General features: G+C 43.8%; 1 protein-coding gene and 1 long non-coding RNA gene across 3 annotated transcripts; one reads left to right on the top strand and one right to left on the bottom strand.

Moving 5' to 3' along the window:
- Positions 1 to 8,019: 8,019 nt before the first annotated feature.
- Positions 8,020 to 9,082, bottom strand: LOC124873499. Its single transcript, XR_007039549.1, has 3 exons — positions 8,920 to 9,082; positions 8,709 to 8,833; positions 8,020 to 8,550 (listed from the first exon to the last, which is right to left on the bottom strand). It is a non-coding gene; the product is annotated as an uncharacterized LOC124873499 (long non-coding RNA).
- Positions 9,083 to 14,339: 5,257 nt separating this feature from the next.
- LOC124874296 (regulator of G-protein signaling 1-like) lies at positions 14,340 to 16,793 on the top strand. 2 transcript variants are annotated; one of them, XM_047375604.1, is made up of 5 exons: positions 14,340 to 14,492; positions 14,593 to 14,685; positions 14,766 to 14,821; positions 14,934 to 15,094; positions 16,155 to 16,793. In XM_047375604.1, exons 1-5 carry the CDS (start codon positions 14,416 to 14,418, stop codon positions 16,338 to 16,340), a joined length of 573 nt encoding a protein of 190 aa, XP_047231560.1. In that variant the 5' UTR covers positions 14,340 to 14,415; the 3' UTR covers positions 16,341 to 16,793. The 2 variants fall into 2 exon arrangements, with proteins under 2 accessions (XP_047231560.1, XP_047231561.1); XM_047375605.1 differs by lacking the exon at positions 14,593 to 14,685 and having other exon boundaries at positions 14,351 to 14,492.
- The last annotated feature ends 534 nt before the right edge of the window (positions 16,794 to 17,327 follow it).

Here is a 17,327-nt window from a genome sequence, read left to right as displayed (position 1 = left end):
GGGACGGGACAGGATTTTTTTCGTTATGCTGGCCTGGGATTGGGATGGGACAAGACATTTTTCTGTGGGAGCGGGATGAGACAGGAGAGAAAATCCACTCCCGTGTCACCCTCTACTGTAGACTCCATACATGGGTGGCATGTTTTTACCCCTACACCGAGCAATAGCAGCTTTAGCTATTCTGTAAACAAGATTTACTCTTTTACCCGAACAGGCAACGGACTGGTACAGCTTCCCCATTACTGCAGCAGCCGCACCGATCTGTCTGTAGATCTCAAACTCCATTCTCCCCTCACTCGTGAACAAGAGCCCAAGATTCTTTAACTCCTCCACTTGATGGAGGAACTCCACTCCATCCTGAAGAGGACAAGCCACCCTTTTTTCCAGTCAAGAACCATGGCCTCAGACTTGGAGGAGGGGATCTTCATCCCAGCCGATTCACACTCTGTGGTGGTCCCCCTTTATATGAAGGAGGACCACCACCCCGGTCTGCCAGTCCAGAAGCACTGTAGCCAACCGCCGCGCAATGTTAAAGAGGTGTGTCAACCATGACAGCCCCACAACATCCAGAAACGTGAGGTACTCAGGGTGGATCTCATCCACCCCCGAAGCCCTGCCACCGTGAAGCTTTTTAACCACCTTGGTGACTTCAAGTCCAACCCCGAGTCTCCAGCCTCTGCTTCCACCAGGGAATGCATGATGGCAGAATTGAGGAGATCCTTGAAGTATTCCTTCCACCGCCCGATAATGTTCCCCAATCGAGGTCAGCAGCTCCCCACCCAGACTGTAAACAGTGTTGGCGAAGCACTGCTTCCCCCTCCTGAGGCACCAGACGGTGTGCCAGAATCGCTTTGAGGCCAACCGGTAGTCCTTCTCCATGGCCTCACCAAACTCCTCCCAGGCACGAGTTTTTGCCTCTGCCACAGCCTGGGCCGCAGCATGCTTGGCCTCACGGTACCCGTCAGCCACCTCAAGAGTCCCACAAGCCAACCACAGCCGATAGGACTACTTCTTCAGCTTGACACCATTCCTTACTGCCGGTGTCCAGCAACGGGTCCAGGGATTGCCACCGCGACAGGCATCACAGAACTTATGGCCACAGCTCAACAGCATCAACAATAGATACACAGAACATGGTCCACTCAGACTCCATTTCTCCAACCTCCCCCGGAATCTGGTCAAAGCATTCCAGCAGGTAAGAGTTGAATACATCCCTGGCCGAGGGCTCCACCAGACATTCCCTCACTATACACTTGGGGCTGCTAAGTCTGTCAAGGTGGTGATCAGTGAACAGCTCATTCCCTCTCTTCACCCGAGTGTCCACAACATGCGGCCGAAGGTCTGAAGACACAACAACAAAGTCGATTGTTGACCTCTTGCCTAGGGTGTCCTGGTGCAAAGTGCACTGATGAACACTCTTATGCTTGAACATGGTGCTCATTGTCCATAATAAACACCATGTTCAAGCATAAGAGTGTTCATCCAAGACTAGCACAGAAATCCAATAATGAAACACCACTTGGATTCAGATCGGGGAGGCCATTCCTCCCAATCATGCCTCTTCAGGTGTCGCTGTCATTTCCCACGTGGGCGTTGAAGTCCCCCAGCAGAATAACAGAGTCCCCGGGAGGGGCACTATGCAGCATCCCCGTCAGGGATGCCAAGAAGGCCAGGTACTCAGCACTACTGCTCAGCCTGTAGACCGAAACGACAGTCAGAGACCTTTCCCCGACCCGATGGCGCAGGGATGCGACCCTCTCATCCACTGGGGTAAACCCTAAAATGAGACGGCTGAGCTGGGGGGCAACAAGTAAACCCACCCCAGCTCACCATCTCCAGAGTAGAAGAGAGTCCAGCCTCTCTTGAGGAGTTGGGTTCCAGAGCCCACGCTGTGCGTGGAGGTGAGCCCAACTATTTCTAGTCAATATCTCTCGACCTCCTGCACAAGCTCAGGGTCCTTCCCCATACCTTCAACATACCTAGAGCCAGCCTAAGAATCTGGAGATCAGGCCGTCGAGATCTTTACCTTCGTCGGCCGCCCGATCCTCTTTGCACCGGTCCCTCATGGTGGCCCACTGGGGGATGGCCTCACGTCTCTCTTTCAGGCTTGGCTCGGCCAGGTCCCGCGAGGAGTATCCCGGCTACCAAACGCTCTCTGACAAGTTCAGACCCCAGGCATGGCTCCAGTGTAGGAACCGTCATACCAGGCGATGTCCCGTGCCTTGGTTTTTTTGGTCCTGATGAAGGCGTCTTGAACTGCTCTTTGTCTGACACGTCACCCAGAGCCTGTTTGCCATGGGAAACCCTATCAGGGGCATTTAAGCCCAGACAACATAGCCTCTAGAATCATTCGAGCACTCAAACCTCTCCACCACGTTAAGATGGTAGTTCAAGGAGGGGATATCAAAATATATTACCTCTAATCCGAATGTCTCTGACCCACTGCAGCCTCTGTTTCATTGTCTTTGAGAGGTCAGAGATTGGTTGACTCAGAATTTTGTAACCCTGAATGAAAATAAAACTGAAATAATGGTGTTTGTTGATCGTACTCCTCTTTAGGCCACCTGATATCCTTGGCCCTCTTGCTAGACATTGCTCCTCCACTGTTAGGAATCTTGGGTGTGTTTTTAGACAGTTATTTTAAATTTGAGAAGCAGGTGTCCACAGTTGTCAAGACCTGTTTATTTCAGTTATGTCAAATTGCCAAAGCCAAATCTTACATTCCTTTTAAAGACCTCAAAATTCTTGTCCATGCCTTCATTAAAGCTAGATTAGACTACTGCAACTCCTTATACTTTGGACTTGAGAAATCATCTCTCCACCATTTACAGTTAGTCCAGAACACTGCTACATGGCTGCTAACAGGTACCAGAAGGCATGACCACATCACTCCAGTTTTAGCAGATTTACACTGGCTGCCTGTGCATTTCCGTATTGATTTTAAGATTCTTTTAGTCACATATAAAATTTTAAATGGCTAGACACCCAGTTATTTAACTGTTCTTCTTAACATTTATAATCCAGAAAGAGCACTAATATCTTCTAGCCAGATGCTCTTAGTTCAGCCGAAGGCACAGAGCGGATCTGGGCTTTTGCTGTGGCAGCTCCAAGTCTGGAATAAACTGCCCCTTGAGATTCGGAATGCTGAGTCTGTACAGTCTTTTAAATCCATCCTAAAAACTCACTTTTTTTTTTTCTTTAAATGTTACCCAAAGATTGTCAAAAGAAGTTTAGCTCTGCCTAAACTATGACAAGAACATGCCCTTTGTGGAATCGATTGACCACACATTTTTAAGATTGAGAGGAGGAAACCCTGTTTATGCTTGTGTTGGGACCACAGCCATGGTTACAACATGAAGGTCCGGTACGAACTTTTCTGGAACTTTCAAAATAAATCGCATTAACCTACTTCCTGCACAGCCAGGAAAAGGGTAATGGTGGACTCCCTGTGACGTCACTGTTTTGAATAAAACCCCTCTTTCACAAAGCTTCTGTCTCTTCCACACGGCCTTGCGGAGCTGGAAGGAGAGGCACAGCGTGCTAATTTCTCTTTGCTGGCAAACAGACATAACTCTTCAAACTGGATCCAAGAGTGTCATACAATCACGCGATCATATGCACTAAATTAAGTACGAATGAATTGCTGTTTGTGTATCCGGTATTCATTCATGAATGGGGGTAATTAAGGTACAAGCTTTGCTTGAATTTCTCTCTGAGGTCTACAGAAGCAAACTATGTTCCAGAGAGTTCCCAGCAGAGACCCTGTCTCTACGATGCCGAGTGGAGCAGTTTCTCTGGTCTGAAGGAGGACCGCATCACTGTGGTTGCAGCTGTAACGTGCAGTTTGGCCGGCCAACAGAGCAAGCCGCCCCACAGCTATGGAGGTTAGCTGTTTCAGCTAACCTCCATAGCTGTGGATGCTTTCTTCAAACGTCATCGTTTCCTCAGCACAGTTCACATGAGAGGTTAGGTTTGGGCAGAGAGAGAGAGAAGTAATTTAGAATTAAATAATCTAAACATTTTTTCGTTTTATGAAGTTTGGTTTTGTTTGTTTGAAACTCAGCCATCTTAGTACTACCAGATTATCTGCTCAGCGCACGTGCTCAGTTTGTGCAGTTTGTGTGTTTCTGTGTTTGTGTTTATTTTAAAGTTAAGAAAACTTTGTTTAAAGGGTTATTTTAAACAGAAGATCGGCCATAACGTGCCGTCCATGCTTATGCAATTTAACCCTTTAATTAGTGGTATTTTAAAGGTATGTGTTTGCTTCTGATGATAAGCTACAAGCTTCTTTTGTTAGCTTTAACTGCTAACAGCTAAGAAGACGTGCTTGCCTGCTAAGATAATTTACCGAAAAAGGTTGTTGGTTTTCAGTCTAGTAAAATATTTCCCTAAACATTATTTTACTAAACTTGATAACTAAGTAAATATCATTAAGCCCCATTTCTCCAGAAAGATTTGGCTCTTTTTCAAAATAATATTTCCTTAAATATTATTTTACTATTTCCTTAAAAATATTTCTTTAAATATTGTTTTAATAAATAAAGGCAACTAATTAAACACTGTTGAGAATTGGTCATCCAGAAGTTTGGTTTTATTCAGCAAATCATTCTTACAATATTATTTTATCAAAATAATATTTTATCTGATCTTGCATTGTGAATGGTTGTTTGAAGGTATGTCAATTATTGCCTAAGTTAGTTCCAAGACTAACTTCACTTCACTTCCAGATTCTTCAAGATACTCCTTGGTTCTAAAGCATAAATAACATTGCATGATATTGTTGCATCACTCTTTCGGTCAGGGTTTTCAACCATCTTTGATCAACTTGTTTATATTGTACATAGCCCATTAGTCTTCCTTATTCTTTGATTTTGCTTGGTAGTTTAGTTGGATTGTTTTAGCATGGTGAAGTGTTTGTTGATTGAAATATGTTTGACTTTGAGTTCACTTATTTTTGTCAATAAATTCTTGTATTTTAAGAAATTGTGTGAATTCATTCCATGTGTGTGCAGAGTTTTGCTGTTCAATAATGTCAGAGCTTGTCTCATCCCTTTCGATTTTGTTCTAATACCACCGCCTTATTTGGCTGGTATTCACAAGACAACCCTTAACAGACCAAAATATTATTTAATAAAATATTAAAATATGAATATTAAATAAGATATTTATATTCATAATTACAACAGTTGTCAGGTCAGAGACTGTGTTTCGATATACATATATTGCAAACGTTTGGCCTTGACATCCTCAGCAAAATTATACATTTTTATATATTCAAAGACTGTAGCCTCTGTACATGGGTCGCACGTTTTTCCCCTGCACCACCGATGCTGGTTATTAGGGCTAAGGTGACAAACAGGACCCTTGTGCAGTTGGAATTATTCAATACAGATCAAACTGCAAAAGCAACTAAATATCATGGCAAAAAATTATGTCAAATGTTTATTTAGAGACATTAAACATTAAATGGAGTCAAATTGACCCCAAAGGTAATGTGAGAGTTAACAATGTTAACAATCTCCGATGTCATTTGAGTTGTTTTGGTCACGTGTCACAAATTGTGAATGGTTTTAAACCCACCTAGGGAGACGAGTCAGAACAACAGTGTAGGTGTTAGAAAGATGAAACCTGGGGCTATTTCCTCTGTTTTGAGTTGTTTTTACATGTTTAAAGTGGATGACTTCTTTCACTCCTCTCTTTAACCAGATGTATTTTCTTTTTTAGAATTTTGCACATCACTGTCTTAGAAATATGGGAGATGAAAATGAATACTCGCTTCTTGACCCAGTGACCTTGCTCTTCTATGTTGGGCCATCCTTTAATGTGACAAGTGTTTTATTTTTTCTGTGTAAAGCCCTGAACAATCCCCACTGCACTAGGTTGTGTGTGGGGTACCAAGGAGGGACTTGACCTAGGTGGTATTCCGGCAAGAACTACCATTGTTATTTTATTGGTTTTCTGTACAGCACTTTGCATGGTTTTGTCTGGGAAAGGCGCTTAACAAATAAACTTTACTTACTTGCCTATTTTTGTCTTTATGAGTATTAGGTCACCTAGAAGAACTGCTACCAAACCCTACTATTATCTACAGTTTTTTAGATTATGTCAAATTAAGTAAACACATTATTTAAGTTTAAAACAAACTTTTCACAAGCTCAATGAGCTTTTTCACAATGACATTGTGTACGCAAAGTGATTTGCCTTCTCTGAACTTTTCCATGTACTTGTGTAAAAGTATTGTTCTGTCAAGCCTGCAATATATAGGGCTTTGGCTCATGGAAAGTTGAGTCCACACCCTTGTGTTTACATCTGCTACAGCTCCTGTCGCTCTATAGCGGAAAGTTTGAAATAAACCCACCAGTATTCTAACCACAAACTTACCATACCTGACCATGAAGTCCCCTGTGTCATATCTTTAGGGATTTGTTTGACCCACATGCAAACCACACTTAGGAGAATTGAGAAGACGAAAAAGTATATTTGTACAGTTTTTGTTATAGTTACACCGGGTAATCACAGGCAGGATCACAGGCAGGATCACCGGCTTCTTAGGATTCTCTAGAGAGAGAATTGCTGGTTAATTTAAGAGAAACTTCAGACGTCACAAAAGGCCAATACTGGATTACTTGGTCTCTGGTTGTTACTGAGCCGGGGAGGCTTCCAATGGGGCTGGGAGTCAGATCGTCCAGAATGAGATTCAACAGGGCACTATCCACGCCAGGTGAGTGTACTCACGGGGACTTAGTCTTAGGAGGTTCAGGAGCCAAGCCAACAGTCAAGGTCGTTTGGGTATGGGCATTGATTGCAGTAACCCAGCAGGGGGCCAATGTAATGGCTTACTCCGGGCGCAGAAAGTACCAGATCCAACAAACACTTTGACATCGTTATGGAGAGTGGACCACCAAAATTGACAAGAGAAAAGGGCGACGGTACGGGAAGAGCCAGGATGTGCAGAGAACTTAGAAGCATGAAACCACTGAATCAGACTGGAGCGGACAGACATGGGAACATATGTCTTGTTAGGGGGACAGTTGCTGGGACCAGGGTCAGTACGTAATGCTTGTACTACTAGATTGTCGATCTCCCATGTTAAGGAGCCAATCTTGCAGCTGGGTGGTAAATGGTAACGGGGGACTCATTGGTGACATCAGGAGAGAATTGACGGGCATCAGGTTTAACATTTTTTGACTCAGGGTGGTACAAGATGGTGAGGTTAAACCAAGAGAAGAATAGGGACCAATGGGACTGACGTGGGTTCTGACTCCTAGCTGACTGGAGATAGGACAGGTTCTTGTGATCCATCCAGACCAGCACTGGATGCTCCGTGCCCTCCAGCCAGTGACGCCTCCTCAAGGGAAAGCTTGATAGCCAGGAGCCCACGGTCTCCCACATCGTAGTTTCTTTGGGGGTCAGTCTGCGGGAGAAATAAGCACAGGGGTGGAGTTTAATATCTTCACCAGAACGTTGAGACAGCACAGCACCCACCGCAGACTCTGAGTCATCTACTTCCAGGATAAACTGTTTGGACGGGTCAGGTTGGAGAAGGATGGGTGCCTGTGCGAACTTCTCCTTTAAGGCCAAAAAGGCTGCGTTGGCCTCAGGAGTCCAAGAAAAAGTTACCTTGGAAGAGGTTAGGCTAGTGAGAGGGGTTGCAGTGCGACTGAAATCCTTTATGAAGCGGCGATAAAAATGGGCAAAGGCCAGGAACCGCTGAAGCTGTTTCCTGGAGTCAGGCCCGGGCCACTCAACCACTGCTGGGATTTTGGCTGGGTTGGAGCATAACTGACCACTCTTCAGAATAAACCCCAAGAAGGACACAGACGACTTGTGAAACTCACACTTCTCGGCTTTAATAAACAGCCTGTTCTCTAGCAGCCGTTGTAGTACTAGACGAACATGAACCTGGTGGTCTGTCAGATCTTTTGAATAGATATGTATGTCATCTAAGTATACAAAGACAAAATGTTCAAAAAGTCACGTAGGACATCATACACCAAGGCCTGGAATACCGCAGGTGCGTTGCATAATCCGAAAGGCATCACTAAATACTCAAAGTGGCCTAAGGGAGTTTTGAAGGCTGTCTTCCATTCATCCCCCTGTCTTATATGCACTAAATGGTACGCATTGCGTAAGTATAGCTTGGTAAAAAGAAATGAGAGGAAGAGGATATTTATTATTCACTGTGATAGCATTTAGTCCCCTGAAGTCAATACACGGCCGCAGAGACCGGTCTTTCTTGCTGACAAAAAAGAACCCTGCCCCAAGTGGTGACAATGAGTGTCTAATGAGCCCAGCAGCTAATGACTTAGTGATATAGTCTTCAAGTACTTGACGTTCTGGACGGGAGATTGGATATAACCTGCTAGTAGGTAAAGGTGCTCCTGGAAGCAGGTCGATAGCACAGTCATAGGGGCGGTGAGGTGGAAGAGTCAGGGCTTGTTGTTTACTAAACACCTCCCGCAGATCATGATACTCAATTGGCACACCCGATAACTCACAGGGGTCAGCCTCCTCAGGAGGTGCCGGCGCGGAAGTAGGTGGAACAGCGGACTGTAAACAAGTGGAGAGACAAAATGAGGACCAGGAATGGATGCCGGACCTAGCCCAGTCTGAATGTGGATTAGGCAGCTTTAGCCGACTAAAACCCAGAACGGTAGAAGAATGTGTGATGGGGAATACATAAAAAGAAATGGTTTCCCGGCGATTACCTGAGGACTAGTTGAATGGGTCGGGTTCGATGTGTGATTCGAAGCAGCTCCTTCCCATCCAATGCCGTGGCTCTTAAAGGCGTGGTGAGTTCTTCACTTCTGATTCCTAAACGATCCACCAGCGTCTTGTCAATAAATTGCAAACAGTCACTTGGGCTCAGCATATTGAAAACAGATCTTCTTTAATTATGGCTCGGAGATCAGCACTTACAAGGTCGTAGGAGATTCACAGAAGAGAATTCACAAGAAGCATAATCCAAAGAGCTCAGGGAAAGACGTTACAAACATGGTATACATGAACGGAGGAACCAGCGAAGAATAATTAGAGGAACCGGGTATATAAGCAGGGAGAGAAGGAGAGTGGACCAATGAGGGAGAAGCTAGGTTAATCAAAAGAGAAGTGGAAGCAGGTGTGGGAACTGGCTGTGGAGACTGAGGGAATGAATGGTTACTATGGCGACAAGAACTAGGAAACACAGGGACACGAGGGAACTAAACTATAAGACAACCAAAGGGAAACTAGAATCTAAGGATAACATTATCTGATAAGGAAGAGCAGCGAACCGAAGACCTAGAATTACTATAAACTAAAACATAAACAATAAGTGGAACTAAGCCTAGTGAGGAAACAAATAACTATAAACTATAACCTGTTGGAAGGAACTTAAATAGTAGAGACTAATACGGAGAACTATACTAGAAATAAGGCTGGGGAGAATTACTAATATAAAAGGGAAATGGACACTGAGTAAATAATAACTGAAGGGGATCTAAGTCAAGTCAAGTCAAGTTTATTTATATAGCGCTTTTCAGCAACAAGGCCCTCAAGGCGCTGTACATACGGAAAGACATTATAATGATACAAAAAATCAAACAACAGAGGTAATTAAAAAAAATAAAATAAAATAAAATAAAGAGAATAGAATGATGGATAAGGAAAATTGGACTGAAAACGTAACTAATAATGTTTAGATGGCACAGTCAAAGGCCACTCTAAACAATTAGGCTTTTAGTCTTGATTTAAAGCAACTTAGGGTTTCGGCGCTTTTACAGTTTTCTGGCAGTTTATTCCAGATTAGTGGAGCATAAGAACTAAAAGCTGCTTCTCCATGTTTGGTTCTGGTTCTGGGTATGCAGAGTAGATTTGAGCCAGAAGACCTGAGAGGTCTGGGTGGTTGATACACTAACAACAAGTCTGTAATGTATTTTGCTGCTAAGCCATTCAGTGATTTAAACTGTCATAATCAACACATATCACAGATAAAAGCTCATCAAAATCACTGAAAAAGTTTGTTTTGGACCACTCCTGTGGATTTCGACGGGGAGACCTTTTGTGATGACCTCTCTTTCTCAGCCAACTGGACGGTTGTTTCTGCTGGAGCTGTTGGAGGCAGCGTTATCATTATTGTTGATACTCCATGTTCTCTGCTAAAGGTCGAAGCTGCTGGTGGATTATTTACTGAATAGAAGAGATTAGATGTCAGACGTCTGGCTCCTGGCTTGTTCAAACAGAAACCATCTTGCTTGAAGAGTTGTCTTTTTTCCCAAAAAATATTAAAGTTGTCGATGAAGTTCACAGGTGTGGTAGCACATGTTTTTTTCAACCACTTATTAATCATCAGAAGTCTCGAAAAAATCTCATCTCCACAGAAAATCGATGCAAAGGGTCCGCTGAGAAACACCTTGATATTGACACCTCCAACAATATTCAGAAGACGAGTGAAATCCTCCTTCAGTCCTTCTGATTTTTTCTTAGCCACATCATCCATGGCTCCACAGTATATAATAAGGTTTTCTAGAGATGGGTGCTTTTCTGTGATTGCAAGAATATTCTCTGAGATATCGGACACCACATTACTGGTACCAATCATAACTTCTGTGTTTTTCTTGTTGCAGAAGTTTTTAATCCCATCCACAGCTGTGTTGCCCACTATTAGGGTTCTCGGTCCGGTGGGGCGCTTTTTCTCTGCCAGCTTAGGAGAAGACTGTTTAGAGTGAAGGTTGTTCTCAAACCTTTTATTCTCAGAAGATGGATAATTTTCCTGGTTTTCATTCTGTAGTGGGGCAAATCTGTTTTGGAGGGGAATTCCATTATTTCCAGCTGTCTCACTCCTATCAGTTGTTGTGAAAGCAGCTTGCTGTCGAAGTCTCCTTTTCCCAGGGGAAACGGGGGGGCATTTCTCTGTAATTCTGGCGATTCTAATTTATTTAATTGCTGAGATCTTCCAGTGAGTCGTCCACCTTGATTTTTTGGGCATGCGCCTAAAACATGCCAGGGGGGTCTGCCGGTAGATTGCCGGCTGAGTTGTTGAGCTAGCTGTCACTGTTTGGGATCGCAGGCAGAGTTGAATCATCGCTCTACCCCATATTCACCTCCACATTCACTTCTAGTCGATGGATTTTCATCTCCAAAACAGCCAATTTCTGTAAAAGTTTGTCGAAGTCCTCTGTGGTGAAGGGAGGCATTTTGTGCTGATTAGCTGGCGTCAATTTGTCCTTATTTCAAGTTCAATTATAAAAACATCAACATCCTTTAGAAAAAAGTAAAATGAAATAAAAATAATAATCCTTGGGAGTCGCTGGTTAGAAGTAGGAGGAGGAACTACTAGGGGAACAGCAAAGAGGAAAGGCAGAACAAAGTAAACAGAAGGAATCAATAAACACAGCTATTAAACCAATAGAAACATTAAACCTGAGCTAAACATAAATAGTAACTCTAGAGAAAACTAAATCTAAGGAAGGAGAGCAAGAGTCCAAAACACAAAACCCATTAGGGGAAAGAACTAGAGTCCTTGATCCAAAGTCCAAACTAAAAGTCCAGGAGGCCAGCGACAAAGGAGCAGGCGATCAGGAAGCCGGCGACGAAGGAGCAGGAGAGCAGGAGGCCAGCAATGAAGGAGCACACGATCAGGAGGCCGTCGACGAAGGAGCTGATGGTGTGGAGGCAGGCGACAAAGGAGCCAGTTGTTGGGCGGCTGGAGACGACCAGGCAGTAACCTGGACGACCAGTGGGGGCCGAGCAGAGTAGAGGACCCTCGGTCAGGAGGTCGGGTCGGGCAGAGTAGAGGACCCTCGAAGCAAGAGTCTGGGTGCCCGGCAGCAGCTGAGCAGAAGTTCTGGGAGGTAGGCGCCTAGACCAGGAGTACCCACGAAGATGCTTATCAGGAGGTCGGTGTCTGGGAGGTCGGCCGAGCCGAGTAGAGGACCCTCGGTCAAGAGGTCGGCTGAGTCGAGTAGGGGACCCTCGGTTAGGAGGTCTGAGGTCAAGCAGGAACTCAGGAGGCTTAGAGTCAGGCTGAGAGTCTGGAGACTTGAAGTCGGGCTGAGAGTCTGGAGACTTGAAGTCGGGGTCACTCCCTGAAGACCGTGGGTCAGAAGACTGGGAGTCTGGTCTGTTGTCGGTCGGAAAGTCCCGGGGTTTGAAATCAGTCTTTAAATCAGAAGACTTAGAGTCTGGGTCAAAGTTGAGTCTTAAGTCAGTCTTAGCTGCAGGCTGCGGCTCAGGAGGCTTAGCTGCGGGCTGCGGCTCAGGAGGCTTGGCTAGAGGCGGTTCTTCCTTGAACCCCTCTCAGAACTGAGAAACTCGGGACGGAGGCGGTTCATCCATGAATCCCTCTCGGATCTCAGGAACTCGGGATGGATGCTTAGCAGCCGGCTGAGACACTGAAGACGTAGCTGCCGGCTGAAACTCAGGAGACTCAAAGTCACCCTGGGAAGCGGGGCAGAAACCGCTAGAGTCCTGAGACGCTGCAGGAGAGCCAAGTTGGTCAATGGCTGAGGCGTCGAGATGAGCTTCTGTGGAGGCTGATGCAGAAGCGTCGAACCGACCTTCAGCGGAGGCTGAAGGGGAGGTGTCAAGCCGACTCACATCAGAAACAGGTGTTGTGGTACCGGGAGAATTGGCCATTAAAGTGGTAACAGACACAGACACGTGAATGGTTTGGATTATTTTTTGTTGCTCAGTTTCGATCATCTCGACGGTAAGGGAGCTTGGTGAGTAGCATCCCCATTGCACCTTCCAGCCCCTTAATTGATCAAGGACTTCTAGTGTTTGCTTTGGTGAGTTCTGTGATGTCAGTAAATGGATACCTAGGTCCATGAGGACCTTGCCTTTTTTTTAACACCCACATCATGAACACCAAGGAATAGGGCATAATAGGTGCCAGAAACTCAGTGGTGGTTGAGGCTGCTGCGGAGGTGGATGGCTCGGTAGGGGCCGCTGCGAACATGGATGGCTCGGCTTAAGCCGCTGCGGACGTGGATGGCTCTGCTGAAGCCGCTATGGGGTGGATGGCTTGGCTGAAGCCACCGCGGACGTGGATGGCTCGGCTGAAGCTGCTGCGGACATGGATGGCTGAGCAGCAAAAGCTGCGAGCAAGAAGAGCTGAGCAGCAGGCGCTGTGGGCGAAGAGAGCTGGGCAGCGGCCACTGCAGGCATGGACGGCAGGTGACGACGGTGCCTACGGCGCGAGGAGGAAGACAATTGAGCAGATGGAGTGGCAGTGGTGCTGTTCTGGCCCGGTTCAAACCCTGGAGGAGCTCGTGCCAATTTGGAACCTTCAGACACATCCATCTCTTGTAGCAGCAGGGGAGAAGGTAGGATCTTGACATCCTTCCCATACATCTCCCTCAGTCTTTCCTCCTGCTGCTGTTTCCACTCAAGTAGATCGGCCGCCCTGTCTGCTTGGTCCTGAGTTTGGCTGGTTCCTACTATCACGGTCTGAGGTTGTTTTGGACCAAAATGCAAACAGTCGCTTGGGCTCAGCATATTGAAAACAGATCTTCTTTAATTAAGGCTCGGAGATCAGCACTTACAAGGTCGTAGGAGATTCACAGAAGAGAATTTACAAGAAGCATAATCCACAGAGCTCGGGGAAAAATGTGACAAACATGTTATACATAAAATGAGGAACCAGCGAAGAATAATTAGAGGAACCAGGTATATAAGCAGGGAGAGAAGGAGAGTGGACCAATGAGGGAGAAGCTAGGTTAATCATTCCCTCAGTCTCCACTGGCTGTGGAGACTGAGGGAATGAATGGTTACTATGGAACTAGGAAACACAGGGACACGAGGGAACTAAACTATAAGAAAACCAAAGGGAAACTAGAATCTAAGGATAACATTATCTGATAAGGAAGAGCAGGGAAGACCTGACAAACTTAACCAGCCACATGACACGCTTCAGGATAAAAATTCACATGGGATCCATACCACTGACTTCCCGACTTGTGTTAAAGCTTCAAGTATTGGAGCTGGAAGTGTTGGGTCTCAGCAGGAACTTCTTCCTTTGATGAACACAATTCATAAACTTAACAGAAAGAAAAAAAAATGTGACTGCTATTTCTTTACTTTGAAATAAGATTATTCTCAAATTGAAAGACAGGTTGCTCAACCTGTTTTGAGAATTATTTGAGTGCTTTGAATTTTTTTCAGATTTTCACTCAAATATCTGAGTCAAAGAACCATCCTTCCTCACTGGAATTTTACAGCTCTGAATCAGTGGCAACAGCCGCTGAGTCAAATCTGTAGTTGTCCAAACGCTTATCTGAAAGGTATTTTCATGCTTGCACCAGCAGGCCCTCAGCGTCACAGATGTTACACTATAGCTACCAAGTTGAAACCCAGCTAAGGGGAAACTAAGCACCATTTACTTATACCACATCGGACCATCTGACATCCTCCTAAGACAATACCAGTAATGTCAAAATGCCCAAGCTTCTGTTTTCCAAGATTCGGTTTAGTGATATAAAGGATTTATTACCAAATGTACAGCGGCCAAAAAGGTAAGCTATACAGTATGCTACTGACTATACATTTTTTTCTATGGTTAAAATTATGATTTTGCATTATATTTAGATAGATATATTTTGATTTGTTTCACAGGATTGATATTGTTCTAAGTCGGAGGATGAGAAACAACAACATATGGCGGTTTGGTCAAAATTTAGATGATGAGACATGTCCTTCAAACCTCCAGTAGTGTTCTTTTAGTTATTTATATATTTTGTGTTTAATTTGACTGAAAATCAATTATAAGTTGTTTTTTTTTATAACAGCTGGAAGACTGACCATAAACTTGACCTGTCTCTGGAAAAATTACTAAGAGATAAAAGTAAGATATTCTACTTTTCACAATATTGCAATTCTTCCATAAACCTTCAAACAATGAAGATTTACATATCACACAGAATAATTGCTTAACTTTAACTTGTACTTTTCAACAGAGTTCAGAGCACCTTTCCGCTCTTTCCTGGAATCTGAGTTCAGTGAGGAAAACCTTGATTTCTGGCTCGCATGCGAAGATTATAGGTCAACTTCAGACATCCTGAAATGGAGAGCTGAGAAGATCTACGAGGAGTTCATCAGACCTACAGCGCACAGAGAGGTCAGTTTGAAAGTAATTCAGGAGTTGGAAAGTCACAGAAAGAGAAGTGGCTTTCTTGGCCACGGGTGGGCTCACTGACATTTCATTTCCATTTTAATCTTATTTCATTGAACATAATATTGTGTCAACACACAAAAAAACACTCATTAAGAACGAGTAAAACGCTCTCACAGTCAAGTGAACCAACATTTTAGATGTCTCAACTTGTGCAGTTTCTGGTGCTCTAAGTTTGTTTAAAATGTTGGTATTTATTTTAAATGATTAATTATTACTTTGATGAATTAATTAATTTGTTCAAATTTGAACCCCCACATATCTCTTGACTGTAATTAATTTGTGAGTGTTCACCATTATTACTAATGATAAGTTGTTCATGTTGTAGAGTTTGGGCATTTGTGTTTTTCACATTAGATATAAATTACATTTGTTGTTGTTTTATTTGGTGCCTTTGTGTTTTATAAAGTGATGATAAATAAAAAGAAAACAAAATCATAAAAAAGGACAGGAAGTAAACTATTGCACACATTTATTCTCTTAATTGAGACAAATAGGCAGAGACAGTGTCTTCAGATCAAACAAGTAGACAGAAACACACCTTTCTGAAAATATTTTGAACAGTGCAGGAAGAAAATCATAATTTACTCAGTTTTGTTTGTTCTAAATAAAAGAAAGAACTCTGCAGAAAGGAAACCCTGATTACATTACATCTTTTCATATATCTCTACAACTTCTACCAATTATGAAAATGAATAGGGAGGAAATCCAGCCCTCTTTTGCCAGGGCTTAAAATGTTTTATAAATTATTATCTGATAGATTCTAGGATTTCCAGCTTTCATAATAAATATAATCCTGGTGAAAGATTTTACTTGACCCGCTGGTTCAATGGGCAGGGACTACTGAGCCTTAAGTACAAATAGGTGGGGATTGAAGGTAAATAAATTTTTTGAACATGTCAGCCTCATTAGACATTCTTTTCTTGAACCTTTGATAGAACCTTTATTACAGAAACATGTGCAACAGTAGAATTGTTTCTTTAGTGCCAGTTTTTTTCTCTTGTAGATCAATGTAGACCACTGCATCAGAGAGAAGATCCAGGAGTCACTGAAGAAACCAAGTCGACGCTGCTTTGATGAGGCCCAAAAACATGTTTACCTGCTGATGCTAAGAGACTCTTGTCCCAGATTCCTTCACTCAGATGCTTACCTGAGTCTAAAGTGCAAATCTAGGACTCAGTGGTATATTTAGGAAAAAACATGCTGCTGTTACTGTTTAGGGGAAAACATTTATTATTTGACTCACACTATATGTAACCAAAAATGTTTTATGTTAACATTGTAAAGTTATTGAAAGCAACCGCTGAAAGAGAGAGGAGGTATGTGATGGTGACGTGCATCGAAGGAAGACAACGCTGTACATGCTTATGCTTGTAGACTTGTTCAGGGTTGCCCTAAAATCTACCTGGGCTTTTGGCAAGTCTAAGTATGTTGGAGGGATTATGGAGAACAAAAGGACAACTGATATGTAAACAGTACAATGATATGCGCTTTTTACCTAAAGAGGAATTGGTTTCTTTTTTAAGTTATTTGTTAATGTTGATTTTTTTTTTTTTTTGTGCCCAGACTTTTTAAACCACTGCAGAGATTGGGACTTGATTCTGCTAACTTAGAGTCAAATTGCATAAAGTCGTAAAAACACATACTTAAAGACGTAAGACTCTACTTCAACTCAAGGTCTGGGACTCCAGTCTCATGAACAATGTTTACCTCATAATCAGAAGTCAAAATAATCCAGTATGTGCCCCTTTAAGTAAATGACTATTGCTGTCCCTGAGTTAGCATGGTGTACAGGTCCTTCTCAAAATATTAGCATATTGTGATAAAGGCCACTATTGACACCCTCAAGCAAGAGGGTAAGACACAGAAATAAATTTCTGAACGAATAGGCTGTTCCCAGAGTGCTGTATCAAGGCACCTCAGTGGGAAGTCTGTGGGAAGGAAAAAGTGTGGCAGAAAACGCTGCACAACGAGAAGAGGTGACCGGACCCTGAGGAAGATTGTGGAGAAGGGCCGATTCCAGACCTTGGGGGACCTGCGGAAGCAGTGGACTGAGTCTGGAGTAGAAACATCCAGAGCCACCGTGCACAGGCGTGTGCAGGAAATGGGCTACAGGTGCCGCATTCCTCAGGTCAAGCCACTTTTGAACCAGAAACAGCGGCAGAAGCGCCTGACCTGG

This window comes from Girardinichthys multiradiatus, chromosome 9, assembly GCF_021462225.1.
Source record: "Girardinichthys multiradiatus isolate DD_20200921_A chromosome 9, DD_fGirMul_XY1, whole genome shotgun sequence".
Taxonomy (NCBI): Eukaryota; Metazoa; Chordata; class Actinopteri; order Cyprinodontiformes; family Goodeidae; genus Girardinichthys; species Girardinichthys multiradiatus.
This window is presented reverse-complemented; position numbering and strand designations above follow the sequence as displayed.